The sequence below is a fragment of the Balaenoptera acutorostrata genome, chromosome 20, assembly GCF_949987535.1.
Source record: "Balaenoptera acutorostrata chromosome 20, mBalAcu1.1, whole genome shotgun sequence".
In the NCBI taxonomy this organism is placed as follows: Eukaryota; Metazoa; Chordata; class Mammalia; order Artiodactyla; family Balaenopteridae; genus Balaenoptera; species Balaenoptera acutorostrata.
In genome coordinates this window covers 25,987,751-26,013,803 of record NC_080083.1, presented here as the reverse complement: position 1 = coordinate 26,013,803, position 26,053 = coordinate 25,987,751, and the positions used below count along the sequence as shown (strand labels likewise).

Below are 26,053 nucleotides of genomic sequence, written 5' to 3'. Positions count from 1 at the left end.
ATTGTGCTTCTGTCCTGTTTCTTCCTGACCTAAACTATGTAGTTCAGCCATATGTTAAGCTTCATCTCAGCTGGGGCCATGAGCCAAGTGATTCTTTGGTTTAGTTTGTTGTTTAAAAAGATCTCTTGAGATGCAGACATGAAATATAAATTTTATTTTTACCTAGAAATTTGAGGAAGATTTTCAACCTGAATACTTAATGCCCACTTGATGTTAGGATTATTAATAAACATATAAATGCTTCTTAAAATCTTATTTGCTTTTTAATAATTTTCTCAGAGAAGTTGGATGTACTGGGTACCTTTTTGGACATATGGTGATATGAGGTGATTTAGATACTAATTTTTCAGAAGGTTAGCTAATTTTTGTTTTATTGGATCAAAAAGAGTGTGTTTTTTTAATAAAATAGATTTAAATACACCATACCTCTATTTTTTCTGTTTTATTTTGCGTTGAAGATAGACCATCAGCCCTAAAGCATTGTAAAAGTTGATGATTTCACTCCCTAACACAATTATTCTTATATTACATATTACTTAACAGTTATTTTATTTATGCATACAGTTGCTATTACAAAGATATGACATTTTGGATTCTTCTATTCTCATCCTGAAAGAACAAACCTAAAAGCTAATGGATGATGGTCTCTGATTGCTCCTCTTTTGAATTATGCCTGAGTAGGGGCCAATTTCAAAATTAAGAGAGTACCATCATAAACCAAGATGTCTTTTTGAATTATTTTTGAAAACAAATCAACATTATATTACATTTAAAGAAATGATCCGTTTAACTCTGAGAGGCTATGATTTTTCTCTAAGTTAGAATCCTCATTTTGTACAGTTATACCAGTTTTTTAAAATTGTGGTAAAGTAGGGAATTCCCTGGTGTCCAGTGGTTAGGACTCTGCACTTCCACTATAGGGGGGCACAGGTTCAATCCTTGGTCAGGGAACTAAGATCCTGCATTCTGCATGCTGCGGCCAAAAAAAAAATTGTGGTAAAGTACATATAACATAAAATTTACCATTTTAACCATTTAAGTGTACGATTCTGTGGCATGAAGTACATTCATATTATTTTACAGTCATCACCACCATCCATCTCCAGAACTTTTTCATCTTCCCAAACTGAAACTCCATGCTTATTAAATACTAATTCCCCATCCTCCCCTCCTATCAGCCCCTGGGAACCACCATTCTACCTTCTGTCTCTATGAATTTGACTGCTCTAGGCACCTCATATAAGCAGAAGCATACAATATTGATCCTTTTGTGACTGGCTTTATTTGACTTAGCGTAAAGTCTTCAAGGTTCATTGTAGCATATGTCAGAATTCCTTTCCTTTTTAAGACTGAGCAATATTCCATGGTATGTATATACCACCTTTTGTTTATCCATTCATCTGTCAGACACTTGGGTTGCTTCTACCTTTTAGCTATTGTGAATAAATTATATCAGTTTTAAAGTAATTTTTAAAAGGCACTTTAAAAGTTTTTGCTTAGGGACTTCCCTGGCGGTCCAGTGATTAAGACCCCATGCTTCCACTGCAGGGGGTGCAGGTTTGATCCCTGGTCAGGGAACTAAGATCTCACATGCTACACGGTGTGGCCAAAAAAAAAAAAAGTTTTTCTTATACAGTTGACCAGTGAACAACAAGGGTTTGAATTGCATGGGTCTACTTACAGGCAGATTTTTTTCAATAAATGTAGTATCTGTATTTTCATTTTACAGATCTTTATGTGTGGGGAAAAGTTTTTTTGTGTTCAATTAGAGATCAAAGTATGTGGAGTTAAAAGAACTAGGGTTTTGAGTCCTGATTCTATCTAAACGGTTTCAGCTTCCTGCCCTTGGGTGACTCATTTATCAATTCCTTTGTTTTTGAAGCAGAGTATTCGGATTTTGGACTGCGCGGGGGTTGGTGCCCCTAACCCCTGCATTGTTCAAGGGTCAACTGTATTTGTTGCTGTTACGGTATTTGAGCATAGTTAATAAGAGTTTAGAATTTTATTTCTCAACTACTTTCAGCTTTCAGTTTTATATTATTTACTTTGTAGAGTACACAGTAAAATCATACCTAAACAGACCTTGTCCTGTTTTGACAGCGATTTTTCTGAACATAAGTATTTTGAAAGAATGTGTTTTCCTAGGTTATTTGTATTAGTATAATATGAGTATGTGTTTCTCATTTAAATACCAAGACATTATATTAATATTTCCATTATAACACATAAAAAAATACACAATTACTGTAGAAAGATGTAGATAACCAAACAAAAAAACAACTTTTACCTTGTAACAGCAACTTTACTTTTTGATTGTAGTTTTTTTTTTGTTTTTGTTTGTTTTAATATTTATTTATTTATTTTGGCTGCGCCGGATCTTAGTTGCAGCATGCATGCGGGATCTAGTTCCCCGACCAGGGATCGAACCCAGACCCCCTGCATTGGGAGCACGGAGTCTTACCCACTGGACCACCAGGGAAATCCCTTTGATTGTAGTCTTTTAGTAATTTTTCTATATAATGTATATATACAAACTTACTCATAAATGTGGGCTCATACAGTATAACTTATATTTCATACATTATTAATATTTTCCAATCTCATTAAATATTTTCTTCCACTTTATTTTTTTAAGTGTAAATAGTATCTTGTCATGTATAAAATAATTTATTTGAATCAGTCATTGGCCTTTTTGGTTGTTTTAAAATTTCACTTATGTAAACAAATCTATTATTATATGTAATAATTATTACATGTATACATATAGCTGTTGTTTTAAGGGAGTATTTTTGATATTTCTTTGCTTTCTGTGTTCTTAGAGAACAAAATAATAGAATTATAGTAAAAAGCTATGAGTTTAAATTACAAAATCAGTCGTCTGAACTAATTAATTAAGATCATGTGTTTGTGTACATTTATTCTTTTTCTCTAAGCAGGTTGGCAACATTGTACAAATCACCAAGCCAGAAGGATGCTACAGTACTATTTCAAATCACAGTCAGTATTATTTGATTAGAGTGGGATTTTGGTGTTAGTGGGCAGTAATCATCTGAAGAGAGCATTTACAAATTGCTTCTGTTAACTTCTGTAGGCAGCAAGCATATTTGAGGACAGCTTTTGATGCTTAGAACATTATCCCCAAAACAGTAGTATATGTAAAGAATTCTCTAGTCACAATTGAACTGAAATTTATTCTTAAGAACAGAGGAAATACTTATTTGTAGGGGAGTGTGTTCCATGCCATATGTAATGTCAGGATATTAGATTTTTAAAGTAAAGGTCGTTAAAGATCTTCAGAAAAGAAAAAAATACCAGCATTACTCATTTTGATCTGCACATATTATAGATCTATCATAGCCATCAAATATATCCCACATTTTCTTTTTTTATTGAAGTATAGTTGATATGTAATATTATATAAGTTACACATGTACATTATAGTGATTCACAATTTTTAAAGGTTATACTCCATTTTTAGTTATTGTAAAATACTGGCTATATTCCCCATGTTGTACAATAATATTCTTGTAGTTTATTTTATGCATAGTGTTGTAGTTTGTACATCTTAATCCCCTACCTCATTATTGCCCCTCCCCACTTTCCTCTTCCCACTGGTGACCACTAGTTTGTTCTCTATATCTGTGAGTCTGCTTCTTTTTTGTTGTATTCACTAGTTTCTTGTTATTTTTTTAGATTCCACATATAAGTGAAATATATCCCACTTTAAAGTGTTAATTTTCCAGTAATTTTACATCATAGAAAATACATTTTTGGCTAAAATAATGCATATTTATCGATAGTGTTGAATCAGATATATTCTTGGCGTCTCATTTTTTAAGGACAAAAACAGAAATAGAAGGAGATTCTGAAACTGAATTATCTACTTAGTCTTTGCACTGCCCAGGTGTATTTAAAGTATCTAATCGGGACATTTTATTTTAGAGTATTTATTTATTTTTATTGGGGTATAGTTGTTTTACAATGTTGTGTTAGTTTCTGCTGTACAGCAAAGTGGAGTTCCCTGTGCTATACAGCAGGTTCTCATTAGTTGTCTGTTTTATACGTATTAGTGTATATATGTCAATCCCAATCTCCCAATTCATTAGAGTATTTAATTGTGAAAATATTTCTAAAGTACCTAAGTAATTAGTGCATGTTACTTCCTTTCACCTCTTCCAATAGAGCCACTGTAAAGTTTGTTAGGATTGACTTTTAGAGAATATTTTTATAATGTACTATATTTCTGTGTATGTGTATATATAAGTAAATACATACACATACTCTAGATAAAAGTTACCCTATTATAGCCCTGGCTATCTTTGAGGTTTATCCTCTTCATTCACAGTGGTTGATAACTTCTATCCCAAGAATAAAGTAGCTCTTTTATCAATTACTTTAAAATATTTGGAAGACCAGTTGTTATTTTAGATGTTCTTAAAGCATACTTGTATATTTTTTCATCTTGCAGCCTCAGGGATTTAGAGATGCTGTTGTTGCTACTGCACGTTCATTGCAAATAGAAGGTTCATTGAATATCCGGAAGCGGTCACGGGACTCAGAGGAAGAAAAGGAATCCAAAGACTAGTCTCAGAGTATACATATGTATTGATGCTGTGAGAGATGCAGTGCTTACAAGTAGTAGACTCGTTACTTTAGAATATAAACACTATGGCGTGAATGAATCCAGTCTATATTAAGTGAATGGTGAGTGAATGGATCAGGTCTATATTAAGTGAAAATACTTAACAAATAGGATTCTCTGAAAGAGTTTTTCTAAACTAAGCAGTGTTCTACAGTTGTATTTAACCCTGTTTTCATTTTCAGTAACATTCAGTAGAGATGATACAGGTATTGTATTTTGCAAATGTGGAAAGCTGATCACTTGTGGCCAATCTGAATTTAATATTCAGACTGTTTTTTCCTCCTTTCTTTGCCAATTGCCTAGACATTTCTAGGAAGAAAAGATTTTTTTCACATTCCTATTGTGCTCTCCTCTTTAAATGTAGCTTCGATAATTCTCAAAAATGACATGTTTCTATTATGAAGAAAAGCCAGCACCATGAGTCAGCATATCATTACATTCAGTTTATGAGTAGGATACAAATTTTGGATGACCAGTCTGATTTTAGTGACCCCAATCCTAAAATCGAAGTCATTTGTTCAGTTTTTAATGTTATTTTGTAACATTAAAGGAAGGACTTTGGAGTTGTTATCCCATCTAGAACATTGACTGGAACATATACCTATGTTGTCAAGTTGATAAGCTTACAGTCATTTATTTCTATATTTTTGAAACATGGTGTGATCCAGTTCTAGGTGTATTGACATTTTCCTTTGAATAATCTTAATACTGCTTGAATAAATTAAAAATTTGGATTCTTGAGTGGTTTCAAAATTTTAAGATGTTTTGGTACCTGGTTCTTAGTGCTTCTTAATTCATTTACAAAATTTACTTTGACTCCCAGTGGAAGAAAATTATTTAAGTAATTGAATATTATATACCGTGACAACCATATTTTCCAGACTTTAGTGACAGTTGGTATTTCCTGTCCCAGACTGAACACTAAATTCATAAAATTTTAAAAATGTAATTATTCTGTAATTGATTATACATAGACTAACCATAGTTGGCAAGGACTTTTTAAAGAATGAAAATAGGCACTGCTAACAATTATACCAGGACATAAATCAGGACTGTCCCAGGCAAATCAGGCTTATGGTCATCCTAATTATGTAAGACTAATTTCAAATGACTACTTTAGTATAGGATAACTAATTGTAACTATCTTATTTTTGAGGGCTTTAAGGCATATGTTTTTATTATAATTAATGAAGTCATTATAAAAAATTACCTGTTATTTTATAGTCTATCTACTCAAATCATAACATCAAGAGTAAGGGGGTTGTTAAGTGATAAATATCAGTGTTACCAGGCATCAGATACTGTTAAGAGGTCATTTTATAAAGCATTATAATACTGTACTTTAAAAGAACTATGAGACCCCAAAATGGATTAAAGACCTAAATGTAAGGCCAGACACTATCAAACTCTTAGAGGAAAACATAGGCAGAACACTCTATGACATAAATCACAGCAAGATCCTTTTAGACCCACCTCCTAGAGAAATGGAAATAAAAACAAAAATAAACAAATGGGACCTAATGAAACTTAAAAGCTTTTACACAGCAAAGGAAACCATAAACAAGACAAAAAGACAACCCTCAGAATGGGAGAAAGTATTTGCAAATGAAGCAACTGACAAAGGATTAATCTCCAAAATTTACAAGCAGCTCATGCAGCTCAATATCAAAAAAACAAACAACCCAATCCAAAAATGGGCAGAAGACCTAAATAAACATTTCTCCAAAGAAGATATACAGATTGCCAACAAACACATGAAAGAATGCTCAACATCATTAATCATTAGAGAAACGCACATCAAAACTACAATGAGGGGCTTCCCTGGTGGCGCAGTGGTTGAGAATCTGCCTGCTAATGCAGGAGACACGGGTTCGAGCCCTGGTCTGGGAAGATCCCACATGCCACGGAGCAGCTGGGCCCGTGAGCCACAGCTGCTGAGCCTGCGCGTCTGGAGCCTGTGCCCCGCAACGGGAGGGGCCGCGATAGTGAAAGGCCCGCGCACCGCGATGAAGAGTGGCCCCCACTTGCCGCAACTAGAGAAAGCCCTCGCACGAACCGAAGACCCAGCACAGCCAAAAATAAATAAATAAATAAATAAATAAATAAATAATAAATAAAAAATTAAAAAAAAAAAAAAAAAACTACAATGAGATATCATCTCACACCAGTCAGAATGGCCATCATCAAAAAATCTACAAACAATAAATGCTGGAGAGGGTGTGGAGAAAAGGGAACACTCCTACACTATTGGTGGGAATGTAAATTGATACAGCCACTATGGAGAACAGTATGGAGGTTCCTTAAAAAACTAAAAATAGAACTACCATACAACCCAGCAATCCTAGTACTGGGCATATACCCTGAGAAAACCATAATTCAAAAAGAGTCATGTACCAAAATGTTCACTGCAGCTCTATTTACAATAGCCAGGACATAGAAGCAACCTAAGTGTCCATCAACAGATGAATGGATAAAGAAGATGTGGCACTTATATACAATGGAATATTACTCAGCCATAAAAAGAAGCAAAATTGAGTTATTTGTAGTGAGGTGGATGGACCTAGAGTCTATCATACAGAGTGAAGTAAGTCAGAAAGAGAAAAAGAAATACCGTATGCTAACGCATATATATGGAATCTAAGGGAAAAAAATGGTCATGGAGAACCTAGGGGCAAGATGGGAATAAAGACACAGACCTACTAGAGAATGGACTTGAGGATATGGGGAGGGGGAAGGGTAAGCTGGGACAAAGTGAGAGAGTGGCATGGACATATATACACTACCAAACGTAAAATAGATAGCTAGTGGGAAGCAGCCGCATAGCACGGAGAGATCACCTCGGTGCTTTGTGACCACCTAGAGGGGTGGGAGGGAGGGAGATGCAAGAGGGAAGAGATATGGGAACATATGTATATGTGTAACTGATTCACTTTGTTATAAAGCAGAAACTAACACACCATTGTAAAGCAATTATACTCCAATACAGATGTTAAAAAATATATATATATGAGACCCTGAATATTGACAAAGCCAAGTGTATTTCTTTTTGTTTGCAACTCTTTTTAAATAAAATTTTCATATCAGAGACTTTCAAAGTTGTGCTGCTGAAAAGATATTTATTTTTCTAGTTATAATAAACAGTCCGCTTGGGCTGCAGTAACAAAATACCATAAACTTACAAAACAGAATTTTCTCATGGTATTTTCTCAGTGTCCCAGTATGGTCTGGTTCTGGTAAGGGCTGTCTTCCTTGCTTGCAGACAGCTGCCTTCTCACTGTTTGCTCACAAGGACTTTCCTAGGTGAATGCGCATAGATAGAGACCGGTCTCTCTTCCTGTCTTATAAGGCCACCAATCCTGTGAGAAATCCACCCTTATAACCTCATTTAACATTAATTACCTCCTAAAAGCCCTATCTCCAAATAGTCACATTGGAGGTAGGGCTTCAACATATGAATTTTGAGAGGACACAGTTCAGTCCATAGCATTCTGCCCCTGGTCCCTGCAAATTCATGTCCTCACATGCAAAATACATACATTCTATCCCAACAGCCCCCAAAGTCTTAACTCATTCCAGCATCAACTCTAAAGTACAAAGTCTAATTAAAATATCCTCTAAATCAGATACCAGTGAGATTCCAGGTACAGTTCTTTTTTTTTTTTTAATAATTATTTTTATTTGATTGTACCGGGTCTTAATTGTGGCATGCAAACTCTTAGTTGCGGCATATATGTGGGATCTAGTTCCCTGACCAGTGATTGAACCCGGGCCAACTGCATTGGAAGTGGGGAAGTCCCCAGGTACAGTTCTTTCTGAGGCAGAATTCTTCTCCAGCTGTGAACCTGTGAAACTTGACAAGTTAAGTCTTTCCAAAATACAATGGTAGGATAGACATTCTCATTCTAAAGGAAAAAATCAGAAGGAAAAATGGAGTGATGGGTCCCAAGGAAGTCCAAAACCTAGCCAGGCAAATTCCATTAGATCTTAAGGCCTGACATTAATCCTTTTTGGTTTGATACTCTGCCTTCCAGGCCCACTGGCATGGCAGCATCACCCCACAACTCTAGGTGGAGGTTCTGCCCCTGACCTCTGGCAGAGGCCATCTGGCCTGTTGAAAATGAGGTAGTAGCCCTGATGACCTCTGAATGGCCTTCAGGGTCATTTTTCCCTCTTCTTGAAGAATAGCTGATGTTTGCAGCGAAATACTCTCCAGTCCTTTCAAATCCAAGAAGTCGGTCAGCCTTCCTTCATTTTGTCCTGTCACTATCCCCTTCAGTTCAAACTGGCATTGTTTTGGCTCTTATAATACCATAAGCTTTTTATGGAGTGATGATCCAGCCACACCCTTGATGTCCTCTTCAGAACATGCTGTCTAATTTGCAATATAGATAGGCTGAGAATTTTCCAAATTTTTAGGTTCCGGTTCCTTTTTGCTTAACAATTTCTTCTTCATATATCCCATTTTGCATTTTACTATAAACAGTCAGGAGGAACCAAGCCACTCCTTCAGTACTTCACTTAGAAACCTCAGCTAAATAGCCAGTTTCATTACTTGGAAGTTCTACCTTCCACCGAACACTAAATTCAGCCAGTTCTTTGCCACTTTATAACAAGGGTCACCTTTTCTCCAGTTTCCGATAACATGTTCCTCATTTCCATTTGAGATCTCACCAGAATCACCTTTAATACCCATATTTCTAGCATGCCACCTCCAAACTCTTCCAGCCTCCACCCATTACTGTTCCAAAGCTTCTTCCACATTTTTAGGCATTCCTTAAAGCAACACCCCACTTCTCAATACTAAAATCTGTAATAATAGCTTGTGCTGCCATGGCAAAATCCCATAGATTGGGTGGCTTAAAAGAAGTTTATTTTCTCACAGTTCTAGAGGCTAGAAGTCCAAGATCATGGTGCTAGCAGGTTGTTTCTGGTATAGTAGGAGACCTCTTCCACGGCCTCTTCTCACTACGTTCTCACATGATGGTTAGAGATTGAGAGCATGAGTGAGCAAGCTTTCAGGTGTCTGTTCTTATAAGGGTGCTAATTCTATCATGAGGACCCTGCTCTTCTGACCTCATTTAACCTTAATTACCTCCTAAAGGCCCTGTCACCAAGTATAATCACATTGGAGGTTAGAGAATAACAATAACGTAAGAACTTTGGGGAGACACAATTCAGTCTGTAACACTATAGGAAACAAAATATGTACACATAAGTATAACTTTTTTAAAAATTATATAGTATCGTAACCTGCTTTTTAAAAATCTTAATATATCTTCATGTATTCCACATAACTAAATTTTTCTTTGATAGTTTTTTTAAAAAATAAATTTATTTATTTATTTATTTATGGCTGCATTGGGTTTTTGTTGCTCCGCACGGGCTTTCTCTAGTTGCAGAGAGCGGGGGCGACTCTTCGTTGTGGTGTGTGGGCTTCTCGTTGCGGTGGCTTCTCGTGGAGCACAGGCTCTAGGCACACGGGCTTCATTAGTTGTGGTGTACGGGCTCAGTAGTTGTGGCTCATGGGCTCTAGAGCACAGGCTCAGTAGTTGCGGCGCATGGACTTAGTTGCTCCGTGGCATGTGGGATCTTCCTGGACCAGAGCTTCAACCCATGTCCCCTGTATTGGCAGGCGGATTCTTAACCACTGTGCCACCAGGGAAGTCCCTCTATGATAGTTTTTAATGGTTGTGCATACTTTTTTTTTTTTTTTTTTTTTTTTTTAGGTAAGAAGTGGATTTATTTAGAGAGAAACACATTCCACAGACAGAGTGTGGGCCATCTCAGAAGGTGAGAAAGGCACCAGGGTATGGGGTTGTCAGTTTTTATAGGAGTGGGTAATTTCATAGGCTAATGAGTGGGAGGAGCATTATAGCTATTTTAGGAAGGGGTGGGGATCTCCAGGAATTGGGCCACTGCCCACTTTTTATTTATTTATTTATTTATTTATTTATGGCTGTGTTGGGTCTTCATTTCTGTGCGAGGGCTTTCTCCAGTTGCGGCAAGCGGGGGCCACTCTTCATCGCGGTGCGCGGGCCTCTCACTGTCGCGGCCTCTTCCGTTGCAGAGCACAAGCTCCAGACACGCAGGCTCAGTAGTTGTGGCTCACGGGCCTAGCCGCTCCGCGGCATGTGGGATCTTCCCAGACCAGGGCTCGAACTCATGTCCCCTGCATTGGCAGGCGGATTCTTAACCACTGCGCCACCAGGGAAGCCCTGGTTGTGCATACTTTTAAAATTTCTTTTTGGAGTTTAAGTTATTACTGTATTTTTAGTGTTATAAACAACACTTCTAATAAGCATGTAAGTTCCTTTTTAAAGAAATCGAAATTATGATTTGTATCATAATGCATGATTTGTATTAATTTCCTCTTGCTGCTTGTAATAAATTACTATAGATTAGTGGCTTAAAAGAGCACAAGTCTGGGGAGTTCCCTGGCAGGCCAGTGGTTAGGACTCTGAACTCTCACTGCTGAGGGCCCGGGTTTGATCCCTGGTCGGGGAACTAAGATTCCACAAGCCATGTGATGTGGTGCAGCCAAAAATAAAATAAAAATAAAACAAGAACACGAGTCTGAAATCAGTTTCAAAGGGCTAAAATCGAGGTGTCAGCAGGCCTGCATCCTTCTGGAGGGTCTTCGGGAAAATCTGTTCCGTTGCTTTTTCTAGCTTCTAGAAACTGCCTGCATTCCTTGGTTCATAGCCCATCTTCAAAGACTGCAGCGTAGCATCTTCCAGTCTCTCTCTTTCTCTGTTTCCATCGCCTTTTTCTCACTCTGTCTCCTCCTGCCTCCCCCTTAAAAGGACACTTGTGATTACATTTAGGGCCCAGTCAGATAATCCAGGATAATATCCCCATCTTGAGGTCTTAATTTAATCATATCTGCAAAGTCCCTTTCGCATGTAAATTAGGATTCACAAATTTCGAGGATTAGGTTGGGAATGTTTTGGGGAAGCCACTATTCAGCCCCTTAAATCATGTGGCAACATGATTCAAGAAATAATCATCTTTGGGTAATTCATATGTAATTCATATGCACATTAAAGTTTGAAAAGCACTGGGACAGATATTTTACCATTTTCAACTTTTCATAGATGGTTATTCCCATTTATGAAATGGAAAGAAAAAAGAGGATAGTTCCTTAGCTTTTTGAAAGGATTATATTTTTTCTTAATTATAAAATATGTAGTACAGGCATACCTCAGAAATAGTGTGGTTTGGTACCAGGCCACTGCAATAAAGCAAATATTAAAGCAAGTCACACAAACTTTTTTGGTTTCCCAGTACATATAAAAGTTTTGTTTACACCATACTGTAGTTTATTAAGTGTGCAGTAGCATTATGTCTTAAAAAAAAATGTGCATACCTTAATTAAAAATACTTTATTGCCAAAAAAATACTTTATTGCTAAGAACTGCAAGCTTTCTTTTTTTAAAATATAGCACTTTTTATATTTATTTTTTAAATTTATTTATTTTTGGCTGCGTTGGATCTTAGTTGCGGTGCACAGGCTCCAGAGCACGTGGGCTCTGTAGTTGCAGCACACGGGCTTAGTTGCCCTGTGGCATGTGGGAGCTTAGTTCCCTGACCAGGGATCAAACCTGCGTCCCCTGCATTGGAAGGTGGATTCTTAACCACTGGACCACCAGGGAAGTCCCTAAAAACTGCAAGCTTTCAACGAGTCATAATCTTCTTGCAAGAGTAACAACAAAGATCGTTAATCACAGATCAACATAACAAATATAACAATAATGAAGTTTGAAATATTGCAAGAATTACTAAAAATGTGACACAGAGACACGAAATGAGCAAATGCTGTTGGGAAAATGGTGCAACAAACTTGCTCAGTAAAGGGTTGTCACAAACCTTCAATTTGTAAAAAAAAAAAAAAACAATATCTGTGAAGCAAAATAAAATGAGATATGCCTGTAATTTTTAAAACATGTAGACACTTTTTAAAAGTAATTCTTCCTTGGTTTTACAAACATTTTATCCTTTATTGAAACTGTATTTTCTCCCAGAGTATTATCACTTTTAGCTTCAATTTTGGGGATATGTAACTCAAAATATACTTATATAGTGCCTTATGATTTTGAAACACTTTTACATCATTTAATTTGATCTTTCTAGCAACTCTGTCAGGTAGGTGTGATAGGCTGGGCTGTCTGCTTTTATTCCTTTCATCTATCCATCCCTCCATCCCTCCCTCCATCCATCCATCCATCTACTGCGTAACACATATGGATTTAACAACGACTTGTATGAATAAATATTTCAAATAAGATTTAGAATCTTTGGTCATGCATAGGATGGTGTTTCTGAACATTTTTTATTATAAAATAAATATAGGTAATTTAATAGTGGTCTTTTTAATTTTTTTTTTTTTTACTTTTAAAGATTGGGATAAAATAGTACTTAAAATTTGCCATTTTAACCATTTTTAAGTGTATAATTCAGTGACATTTTTAATTGTTGTAGGACCATCGCCACTATTTTATTTATTTATTTTTTTGGGTGCGTTGGGTCTTCGATGCTGCACGTGGGCTTTTTCTAGTTGCGGCCAGCAGGGGCTACTCTTCGTTGCGCTGCGCAGGCTTCTCATTGCAGTGGTTTCTCTTGTTGTGGATCATGGGCTCTAGGCGCACAGGCTTCAGTAGTTGTGGTGCATGGACTCAGTAGTTGTGGCTCGTGGGCTCTAGAGCGCAGGCTCAGTAGTTGTGGCACACGGGCTTAGTTGCTCCGCGGCATGTGGGATCTTCCCTGACCAGAGATTGAACCCATGTCCCCTGCATTGGCAGGCGGATTCTTTACCACTGTGCCACCAGGGAAGTCCCTCCAGTATTTTAAAAACTTTTCATCACCCCAAATAGAGACTCTGTACCCATTAAACAATAACTCTTCATTATTGCCTCCACCAGCTCCTGGTAATCTATACTCTACTTTCTATTTCTATGAATTTGCTTATCGTATATATTTCATATAAGTGATAAGAATCATACAATATTTTTCCTTTTGTGTCTGGCTTATTTCGCTTAGCATAATGTTTTCAAGGTTCATCCATGTTGTAGCATGTAGAAGAACTTCAGTCCTTTTTATGGCTATGTAATATTCCGTTGTGTGTATATACCACATTTTGCTTATCCATTCATCTTTTGATGGACATTTGGGTTGTTTTTAATAGTGTTTCAATGGTTTATAAATGTATATGAGTAACACTTTTTGTTTCTTGAAACTTATTGATTTTTAATTATCAAGTTTGGGACAGTTGATTTGTCTTTGGAATATTTTCAAGCTATTCCTAGTAGCTTAAATTTTAACCCTAATAGACTTATTTTCATTTCCCAGATCAGCTATTTTAATTTTCTCTCTAATTACTGTATTTTGTTTTTCTTGTTAGTAATGTTCTTACTAAAATGTTTACAACTAGTTACCAGTGATAAAATTAAAATAAAATGTGGTAGAGAGAAGATAGGACTAGAGTCAGAAGACCTGGATCCTAATTCCAGCTGAGACATTAATAAGCCATGTCAATTTAAACACCTTTATTTTCTCATGCCTTTCTCTTATTTATAAAATTTATAAAATAAGATAGGACTGGGAGGAGCTTCAAGTTGGCAGAAGAGTAAGACGTGGAGATCACCTTCCTCTCCACAAATACATCAGAAATACATCTACATGTGGAACAGCTCCTACAGAACACCTACTGAACGCTGGCAGAAGACCTCAGACCTCCCAAAAGGCAAGAAACTCCCCACGTACCTGGGTAGGGCAAAAGAAAAAAGAAAAAACAGAGACAAAAGAATAGGAACAGGACCTGCACCAGTGGGAGGGAGCTGTGAGGGTCAAAAGGTTTCCACACACTAGGAAGCCCCTTCGTGGGCGGAGACTGAGGGTGGCGGAGGGGGAAGCTTCGGAGCCACGGAGGAGAGCGCAGCAACAGGGGTGCGGAGGGCAAAGCAGAGAGATTCCCGCACAGAGGATTGGAGCCGAGCAGCACTCACCAGCCCGAGAGGCTTGTCTGCTCACCCGCCGGGGCGGACGGGGTCTGGGAGCTGAGGCTCGGGCTTCAGTCGGATCACAGGGAGAAGACTGAGGTTGGCTGCGTGAACACAGCCTGAAAGGGCTAGTGCGCCACAGCTAGCCGGGAGGGAGTCTGGGAAAAAGTCTGGAGCTGCCAAAGAGGCAAGAGACTTTTTCTTGCCTCTTTGTTTCCTGGTGTGCGAGGAGAGGGTATTAAGAGCGCCTCTTAAAGGAGCTCCGAGACGGGCGCGAGCCGTGACTATCAGCGTGGACCCCAGAGACGGGCATGAGACGCTAAGGCTGCTGCTGCCGCCACCAAGAAGCCTGTGTGCAAGCACAGGTCACTATCCACACCTCCCCTCCCGGGAGCCTGTGCAGCCCGCCACTGCCAGGGTCCCGTGATCCAGGGACAACTTCCCAGGGAGAACGCATGGCGCCTTAGGCTGGTGCAATGTCATGCCGGCCTCTGCCGCTGCAGGCTCGCCCCACACTCCGTACCCCTCCATCTCCCTGGCCTGTGTGAGCCAGAGCCCCCGAATCAGCTGCTCCTTTAACCCCGTCCTGTCTGAGCGGGAACAGACACCCTCAGGCGACCTACACGCAGAGGCGGGGCCAAATCCAAAGCTGAACCCCAGGAGCTGTGTGAACAAAGAAGAGAAAGGGAAATTTCTCCCAGCATCCTCAGGAGCAGCGGATTGAATCTCCACAATCAACTTGATGTACCTGCATCTGTGGAATACCTGAATAGACAACGAATCATCCCAAATTGAGGAGGTGGACTTTGGGAGCAAAGATATATATATATTTTTTTCACTTTTTCTCTTTTTCTGAGTGTGTATGTGTATGCTTCTTTGTGTGATTTTGTCTGTATAGCTTTGCTTTTACCATTTGTCCTAGGGTTCTGCCTGTCCGTTTTTTTGTTTTGTTTTGTTTTTTTTACTTAAAAAATTTTTTTTCTTAATAATTATTTTTTATATTTTATTTTAATTATTTTATTTTATTTTACTTTATTTTATTTTATCTTCTTTCTTTCTTTCCTTCTGTTTTTTCTCCCTTTTATTCTGAGCCGTGTGGATGAAAGGCTCTTGGTGCTCCAGCCAGGCACCAGGGCTGTTTCTCTGAGGTGGGAGAGCCAAGTTCAGGACACTGGTCCACAAGAGACCTCCCAGCTCCACGTAATATCAAATGGCGAAAATCTCCCAGAGATCTCCATCTCAACGCCAAGACCCAGCTTCACTCAACGACCAGCAAGCTACAGTGCTGGACACCCTATGCCAAACAACTAGCAAGACAGGAACACAACCCCACCCATTAGCAGAGAGGCTGCCTAAAATCATAATAAGGCCTCAGACATCCCAAAACACACCACCAGACGTGGACATTCCCACCAGAAAGACAAGATCCAGCCTCATCCACCAGAACACAGGCACTAGTCCCCTCCACCAGGAAGCCTACACAACCCACTGAACCATCCTTAGCCACTGGGGACAGACACCAAAAACAACAGGAACTATGAACCTGCAGCCTGCGAAAAGGAGACCCCAAACACAGTAAGTTAAGCAAAATGAGAAGACAGAAAAACACACAGCAGATGAAGGAGCAAGGCAAAAACCCACCAGACCTAACAAATGAAGAGGAAATAGACAGTCTATCTGGAAAAGAATTCAGAATAATGATAAAGATGATCCAAAATCTTGGAAATAGAATAGAGAAAATACAAGAAATGTTTAACAAGGACCTAGAGGAACTAAAGAGCAAACAAACAGTGATGAAGAACACAATAAGTGAAATTAAAAATTCTCTAAAAGGGATCAATAGGAGAATAACTGAGGCAGGAGAACAGATAAGTGACCTGGAAGATAAAATAGTGGAAATACCTACCACAGAGCAGAATAAAGAAAAAAGAATGAAAAGAATTGAGGACAGTCTCAGAGACCTCTGGGACAACATTAAACGCACCAACATTCGAATTATAGGGGTGCCAGAAGAAGAAGAGGAAAAGAAAGGGACTGAGAAAATATTTGAAGAGATTATAGTTGAAAACTTCCCTGATATGGGAAAGGAAATAGTTAATCAAGTCCAGGAAGCACAGAGAGTCCCATACAGGATAAATCCAAGGAGAAACACACCAAGACACATATTGATCAAACTATCAAAAATTAAATACAAAGAAAAAATATTAAAAGCAGCAAGGGAAAAACAACAAATAACACACAAGGGAATCCCCATAAGGTTAACAGCTGATCTTTCAGCAGAAACTCTGCAAGCCAGAAGGGAGTGACAGGACATATTTAAAGTGATGAAGGAGAAAAACCTACAACCAAGATTACTCTACCCAGCAAGGATCTCATTCAGATTTGATGGAGAAATTAAAACCTTTACAGACAAGCAAAAGCTAAGCGAATTCAGCACCACCAAACCAGCTTTTTTTTTTTTTTTTAATTTTTATTTATTTATGGCTGTGTTGGGTCTTCGTTTCTGTGCGAGGGCTTTCTCCAGTTGTGGCAAGCAGGGGCCACTCTTCATCGCGGTGCGCGGGCCTCTCACTATCGCGGCCTCTCTTGTTGCGGAGCACAGGCTCCAGACGCGCAGGCTCAGTAATTGCGGCTCACGGGCCCAGTTGCTCCACGGCATGTGGGATCTTCCCAGATCAGGGCACGAACCCGTGTCCCCTGCATTGGCAGACAGATTCTCAACCACTGCGCCACCAGGGAAGCCCCAAACCAGCTTTACAACAAATGCTAAAGGAACTTCTATAGGCAGGAAACACAAGAGAAGGAAAAGACCTACAATAACAAACCCAAAACAATTAAGAAAATGGTCATAGGAACATACATATTATGTATGTTCCTATTGTATGATAGGAATGTATGGTACCATAACATTACATGTAAGGTAATTGATAATTACCTTAAGTGTAAATGGATTAAATGCTCCAACCAAAAGACATAGACTGGCTGAATGGATACAAAAACAAGACCCGTATATATGCTGTCTACAAGAGACCCACTTCAGACCTAGGGACACATACAGACTGAAAGTGAGGGGATGGAAAAAGATATTCCATGCAAATGGAAATCAAAAGAAAGCTGGAGTAGCAATTCTCGTATCAGACAAAATAGACTTTAAAATAAAGACTGTTACAAGAGACAAAGGACACTACATAATCATCAAGGGATCGATCCAAAAAGAAGATATAACAATTGTAAATATTTAGGCACCCACCATAGGAGCACCTCAATACATAAGGCAACAGCTAACAGCCATAAAAGGGGAAATCGACAGTAACACAATCATAGTAGGGGATTTTAACACCCCATTTTCACCAATGGACAGATCATCCAAAATGAAAATAAATAAGGAAACACAAGCTTTAAATGATACATTAAACAAGATGGACTTAATTGATATTTATAGGACATTCCATCCAAAAACAACAGAATACACATTCTTCTCAAGTGCTCATGGAACATTCTCCAGGATAGATCATATCTTGGGTCACAAATCAAGCCTTAGTAAATTTAAGAAAATTGAAATCATATCAAGTATCTTTTCTGACCACAACGCTATGAGACTAGATATCAATTACAGGAAAAAATCTGTAAAAAATACAAACACATGGAGGCTAAACAATACACTACTTAATAACCAAGAGATCACTGAAGAAATCAAAGGGGAAATCAAAAAATACCTAGAAACAAATGACAATGAAAACACGACGACCCAAAACCTGTGGGATGCAGCAAAAGCAGTTCTAAGAGGGAAGTTTATAGCAATACAATCCTACCTTAAGAAACAAGGAACATCTCAAATAAACAACTTAACCTTACACCTAAAGCAATTAGAGAAAGAAGAACAAAAAAATCCCAAAGGTAGCAGAAGGAAAGAAATCATAATGATCAGATCAGAAATAAATGAAAAAGAAATGAAGGAAATGATAGCAAAGATCAATAAAACTAAAAGCTGGTTCTTTGAGAAGATAAACAAAATTGATAAACCATTATCCAGACTCATCAAGAAAAAATGGGAGAAGACTCAAATCAATAGAATTAGAAATGAAAAAGGAGAAGTAACAACTGACACTGCAGAAATACAAAGGATCATGAGAGATTACTACAAGCAACTCTATGCCAATAAAATGGACAACCTGGAAGAAATGGACAAACTCTTAGAAATGCACAACCTTCCGAGACTGAACCAGGAAGAAACAGAAAATATGAACAGACCAATCACAAGCACTGAAATTGAAACTGTGATTAAAAATCTTCCAACAAACAAAAGCCCAGGACCAGATGGCTTCACAGGCGAATTCTATCAAACATTTAGGGAAGAGCTAACACCTATCCTTCTCAAACTCTTCCAAAATATAGCAGAGGGAGGAACACTCCCAAACTCATTCTACAAGGCCACCATCACCCTGATACCAAAACCAGACAAAGATGTCACAGAGAAAAAAACTACAGGCCAATATCACTGATGAACATAGATGCAAAAATCCTCAACAAAATACTAGCAAACGGAATCCAACAGCACATTAAAAGGATCATACACCATGATCAAGTGGGGTTTATCCCAGGAATGCAAAGAGTCTTCAATATACGCAAATCAATGTGATACACCATATTAAAAAACTGAAGGAGAAAAACCATATGATCATCTCAATAGATGCAGAAAAAGCTTTTGACAAAATTCAACACCGATTTATGATAAAAATCCTCCAGAAAGTAGGCATAGAGGGAACTTTCCTCAACATAATAAAGGCCATATATGACAAACCCACAGACAACATCGTCCTCAATGGTGAAAAACTGAAACCATTTCCACTAGGATCAGGAAGAAGACAAGGTTGCCCACTCTCACCACTGTTATTCAACATAGTTTTGGAAGTTTTAGCCACAGCAATCAGAGAAGAAAAAGAAATAAAAGGAATCCAAATTGGAAAAGAAGAAGTAAAGCTGTCACTGTTTGCAGATGACATGATACTATACATAGAGAATCCTAAAGATTCTACCAGAAAACTACTAGAGCTAATCAATGAATTTGGTAAAGTAGCAGGATACAAAATTAATGCACAGAAATCTCTTGCATTCCTATACACTAATGATGAAAAATCTGAAAGTGAAATTAAGAAAACACTCCCATTTACCATTGCAACAAAAAGAATAAAATATCTAGGAATAAACCTACCTAAGGAGACAAAAGACCTGTATGCAGAAAATTATAAGACACTGATGAAAGAAATTAAAGATGATGTAAATAGATGGAGAGATATACCATGTTCTCGGATTGGAAGAATCAACATTGTGAAAATGACTATACTACCCAAAGCAATCTACAGATTCAAGGCAATCCCTATCAAACTACCACTGGCATTTTTCACTGAACTAGAACAAAAAATTTCACAATTTGTATGGAAACACGAAAGACCCCGAATAGCCAAAGCAATGTTGAGAAAGAAAAACAGAGCTGGAGGAATCAGGCTCCCTGACTTCAGACTATATTACAAAGCTACAGTAATCAAGACAGTATGGTACTGGCACAAAAACAGAAATATGGATCAATGGAACAGGATAGAAAGCCCAGAGATAAACCCATGCACATATGGTCACCTTATCTTTGATAAAGGAGGCAAGAATATACAGTGGAGAAAAGACAGCCTCTTCAATAAGTGGTGCTGGGAAAACTGGACAGGTACATGTAAAAGTATGAAATTAGAACACTCCCTAACACCATACACTAAAATAAACTCAAAATGGATTAAAGACCTAAATGTAAGGCCAGACACTATCAAACTCTTAGAGGAAAACATAGGCAGAACACTCTATGACATAGTCACAGCAAGATCCATTTTGACCCACCTCCTAGAGAAATGGAAATAAAAACAAAAATAAACAAATGGGACCTAATGGAACTTAAAAGCCTTTGCACAGCAAAGGAAACCATAAACAAGATGAAAAGACAACCCTCAGAATGGGAGAAAATATTTGCAAATGAAGCAACTGACAAAGGATTAATCTCCACAATTTATAAGCAGCTCATGCAGCTCAATATCAAAAAACAAACAACCCAATCCAAAAATGGGCGGAAGACCTAAATAGACATTCCTCCAAGGAAGATATACAGATTGCCAACAAACACATGAAAGAATGCTCAACATCATTAATCATTAAAGAAGTGCAAATCAAAACTACAATGAGATATCATCTTACACAGGCCAGAATGGCCATCATCAAAAAATCTACAAACAATAAATGCTGGAGAGGGTGTGGAGAAAAGGGAACGCTCTTGCACTGTTGGTGGGAATGTAAATTGATACAGCCACTATGGAGAACAGTATGGAGGTTCCTTAAAAAACTAAAAATAGAACTACCATACGACCCAGTATTCCCACTACTGGGCAAATACCCTGAGAAAACCATAGTTCAAAAAGAGCCATGTACCAAAATGTTCATTGCAGCTCTATTTACAATAGCCAGGACATGGAAGCAACCTAAGTGTCCATCAACAGATGAATGGATAAAGAAGATGTGGCACATATATACATGGAATATTACTCAGCCATAAAAGGAAATGAAATTGAGTTATTTGTAGTGAAGTGGATGGACCTAGAGTCTGTCATACAGAGTGAAGTAAGTCAGAAAGAGAAAAAGAAATACCATATGCTAACACATATATATGGAATCTAAGAAAAAACAAAAATGGTCATGGAGAACCTAGGGGCAAGATGGGAATAAAGACACAGACCTACTAGAGAATGGACTTGAGGATATGGGGAGGGGGGAGGGTAAGCTGTGATAAAGTGAGAGAGTGGCTTGGACATATATACACTACCAAACATAAAATAGATAGCTAGTGGGAAGCAGCCGCATAGCACAGGGAGATCACCTCGGTGCTTTGTGACCACCTAGAGGAATGGGATAGCGAGGATGGGAGGGAGGGAGACACAAGAGGGAAGAGATATGGGAACATATGTATATGTATAACTGATTTACTTTGTTATAAAGCAGAAACTAACACACCATTGTAAAGCAATTATGCTCCAATAAAGATGTTAAAAAAAAAAAAAGATAGGACTAAATGATTGCTAAATTCATTGGTCAAAATTTTGTGGTTTCTGTTTTTGCAGAGGCATTTATTAAATATTCACTTTAAATGAACAATACTGGAAATATGGAAGAGTGACATTTACACATTTTTAATTTTCAAAATCAATAATTCTAGGGTTTCCATTCCAATACATTGCGTTTCAGTTTTGAGACATGATGTTGAAATGTTCTATTACATTTTAAAAGAAAACACTGAGTTGCAGGAGAGAGGTGGCTTAACGTCAGTGCCTAAATTTACTGTTACTGTTAGAATTTACAGAACATTTTGCTCCCTTAGAACTTATTTTGGCATAAAACATGTTGACAAGATTTCATGTGTTTTCGACCACAATATATTCCTTTGCTTGTTTTCAGTTTTAGTTCACCATTGACTTAGGCCTTTTTGTGCTTCAGCTATCCATTTGGCTCTCATTATGTATAGTAAGATGTGAGTTTTTAAATACAGCGATACTCAGATAGTGATTTTACATATAGCTTATTTTATGAGAATTTAAAAGCTGGGTTCACTCAGAAGAGCTTGAGAACTTATGGAAATTATGTTCTACCTATTTTCAAAATTTAAAAATTAACACAGATAAGAAAAAGTGAAGTAGCAAAGTAAAGAGAATTTAAATTAAGTTATATAAACCAAGGCAAAGAGGAAAACATAATTGATTATATAACTCTTGGTCTAATAATGGGAAACATAATTGCTATCATTAGTTTTTCAAGAGAAAAATGTTTTTCTAGTCTTTGTTTTTATTTTATTTTTTAATTTTTTTTTTTTTACTAAGCAATATTTGCACAAGATTTGAAATTCAGTGAAAAGTAAGTCTTCTTTCCTCCCCTGTACCTTAGTCACTCCGTTCATTTTTAGGGGGCAATCATCATTACCAGTTTCTTGTGTGATCTTCTAGAGCTATTCCATGTATCTAAAATATAAATATAATTTTTCTTCAACACCTAAATCTTAACCCAAACTGCACCTTATTTTTGTATTGGTACATATGAATTTTCTCAATTAAAAAATTGCTGTGTGATTCCATTGTACAAATATCATTTTATTTAATCATTCTTAAATTGATGGATATTTAGATTAATCAAATTTTTCGTGAGGATATAAGGAATTGGTCAGAGTGTATGTGCATTTAGAATTTTTTTTTTTTTTTTTTTTTTTTAAATAGAAAGTCTTTATTTATTTATTTATTTATTTATTTATTTATTTATTTATTTATGGCTGTGTTGGGTCTTTGTTTCTTTGTGAGGGCTTTCTCTAGTTGTGGCAAGTGGGGGCCATCTCTTCATCGCGGTGCGCGGGCTTCTCACTATCACGGCCTCTCTTGTTGCGGAGCACAGGCTCCAGATGCGCAGGCTCAGTAATTGTGGCTCACGGGCCCAGTTGCTCCGTGGTATGTGGGATCTTCCCAGACCAGGGCTCGAACCCGTGTCCCCTGCATTGGCAGGCAGATTCTTAACCACTGTGCCACCAGGGAAGCCCCCTGCATTTAGAATTTTGATAGATGTTGCCCACATATCCTCCAGAGATACTACCAATGTATACTTCCACCAGTGTTCTTTAAGAGAGGCTGTTTATGCCCTTAACATCGTATTTTATCTTTTTTGCCAACTTGATGTTTATTAAAATGACATCTCATAGTGTGATATTAACATTTTCTTGTTCTTTTCTCTTTTTATAAGTGAGGTTGAATGTTTTTTGATTTGCTTACAAGTTACTCTATTTCCTTTTCTATGAACTGGCTGTTCTTATTTTTTGTCCATTTTTTTATTGGGTGTTTGGTCTTTTTAATCTGTGAGAGTTCTTTACATATTAAGGAAGGTATTAGGCCTTTGTGATATGGCAGATATTTTCCCCAGTTTTTCTTATTTTTTTGTCTCACAGAAATTAGATTTTTATGTAGTCAGTTTTTCACTTTTGAGTTGTGTGTCCTGTTTAGACCTTCCCACTCCATGATTATTAAATTCTCCCATTTTTTCTTAGAGAACTGTAAACAAGTGTAATTTTATGTTTAAATCTCTCTATCTGGAATTTATTTGTATGTTAACCATGGCCTTGAGTTTTGAATTTGACAAAGGGCCCCTGAATAAGAGGTGTCTCAGAAGGCAGTTAGATGAAAAATGCCAATGTATTCTATGTTATATCAGCCAAACTCTAAAGGCAAGTTCTATGTAGGACAATTAGTGAAATATGGTAGTATTATAGCTAATGCATTTTTCTTCATGAAATTTGGGGTTTCTTCATTCATTTATTTAATAAATATTAGATATTTTTTGTTTAAATCAGCCAGAATTGGATTCTGTTTGTAGTGACACCAGAATCCAGTTGAATGTCCGCTTTTCTCTCTAACCTCAAAAGAATTATTCTAGTCCTTATTTCAGTTGTCATGTTAATCCTCTTTTGTGTCCCAAATCAACATATTAAGCTCTATCACCCATGCTCCAAACCCACTGCAATCTATTTTACATTAACAATGTCATAGTTTTATCAAATATTTGACATATATAAAACCAAACCCATTTTTCCCCAAATTGGTTTCCTTCTTCTACTTCGTTTCTCTTAATGTCAGAACCTTCCTCAAAGACTTACTCTCATAATGACTACATATCTAGTCAGTTGCCAAATTATTAATTCTATAACAGGTACGCTCAAGTGTCAGCAAGTTGTACTCTAAGAACTTGGAAATTAGAGAAATAAGTTTTTTTTTTTTTTGGCTGTGTTGGGTCTTCATTGCTGCACGTGGGCTTTCTCTAGTTGCAGCGAGTGGGGGCTACTGTTCATTGTGGTGTGGTCCTTCTTTTCTGCCTTCATTTGCATTAACTGAATATTTTTAGCATTCCATTTTAATTTATCTATTGGCTTTTAAATCTGTATCTCTTTGCATTACTTACTTAGTATTTGATCCATGGATTACAATGTGTATCTTTAACTCTTTATAGTTTATTTAAGGCTAATATTGTATCACTCTGTGTTAAATACAAAAACATAGCAATTGTATAGGTCCATTTACCCCTACTCATCATTCTTTATGATACAGTTGTTCTATGTATTATACACATATACTATGAACTCCATAATAACTGTTAAAATATGGTTTCATCAGTCATCTGTAATGAAAGAAACCAAGAGAAATCTGTCTCTTCTTTACAAACATAGTTACCATTTTCAGTCCTGAAGTTCCAAATTTTCTTCTTCCTTTAGTCCAAAGAACTGCCTTTAGCATTTCTTTTTTTTTTTTTTAATTAATTTAATTTAATTTATTTACTTTTGGCTGCATTGGGTCTTCATTGCTGCGCACAGGCTTTCTCTAGTTGTGGCGAGCAGGGGCTATTCCTCCTTGCGGTGTGCGGGCTTCTCATTGCAGTGGCTTGTCTTGTTGCGGAGCGTGGGCTCTAGGCACATGGGCTTCAGTAGTTGTGGCTTGCGGGCTCTAGAGCGCAGGCTCAGTAGTTGTGTCATACGGGTTTAGTTGCTCTGTGGCATGTGGGCTCTTCCCGGACCAGAGATCGAACCCGTGTCCCCTGCATTGGCAGGCGGATTCTTAACCACTGCGCCGCCAGGGAAGACCCTAGAGAAATAAGTTTGCTCTCAGAATTAAACTATGGAATCTTCAAGACCCCTTACTAATAGTAGCTAACATTTACTGTATGTTACAGAAACAATAGGAAGGCAGAAGAAGCCAGCTTGGAAATGCATAACCTAGTTAATTAGTTCCACAGCCCCAGACAGCAGGGACCGTAGGAATGGTCTCATGGTAGGAGCCCACTGAGATGAATGAACTATCACCCTTCTCTATCCTTATTACTTGGTCAGGATTCAAAGTCAGGGGAGAGAGTATTCTACTGACCTAACTTAGGTCAGTGTCTGACCCCGGGATGTGGTAGCATCTGGGGGAAAATGTCAGTACAGTTATCTTTGGCTTCTGCAAGAGGAGGCCAGGAGGCCTACCAAAACTGCATACAGTGTAGGAGAGGTAATTCCCTCAAAGAGATTGAGATGCTGCTAAGAAAGGGGTATAGCTGCTGGGCAACCAAAAACAAGGAATGTACATTGTAATTTATGACTTGCTCAATGTCATACTACTAGGAAACAGCCTATCCGAAAGTCAAAATAAGTCTAACTCCAGAGTCCATGCTCTTATATTAATGAAGTGGTTCTCAGCTTGGGGTGATTTTGCCTCCCAGGGGACATTTAGCATTGTGGAGATATTTTGCTCATCACAATGGCTAGGGACAGGTGCCACTGGCATCTAGTGGATAAAGATCAGGTATGCTGCTAAACATCCTAAAA

General features: G+C 37.7%; 1 protein-coding gene across 5 annotated transcripts in view; it reads left to right on the top strand.

Annotated features, from left to right (window-relative positions):
* RAD51C (RAD51 paralog C) overlaps nt 1–10,408 on the top strand; it is a 42,011-nt gene extending 31,603 nt beyond the window's left edge. For 3 of the 5 annotated variants that reach the window (XM_057536660.1, XM_057536659.1, XM_057536658.1), the window contains 2 exons: nt 2,934–2,997; nt 4,469–5,381. In XM_057536660.1, coding sequence (XP_057392643.1) covers nt 2,934–2,997; nt 4,469–4,585 — 181 coding nt within the window. In that variant the 3' untranslated portion in view covers nt 4,586–5,381. Of the gene's footprint in view, nt 1–2,933; nt 2,998–4,468; nt 5,382–10,368 lie in introns of those variants that run through there. The other 2 variants (XM_007190300.2, XM_057536661.1) reach the window with 2 other exon arrangements.
* Nucleotides 10,409–26,053: the final 15,645 nt, after the last annotated feature.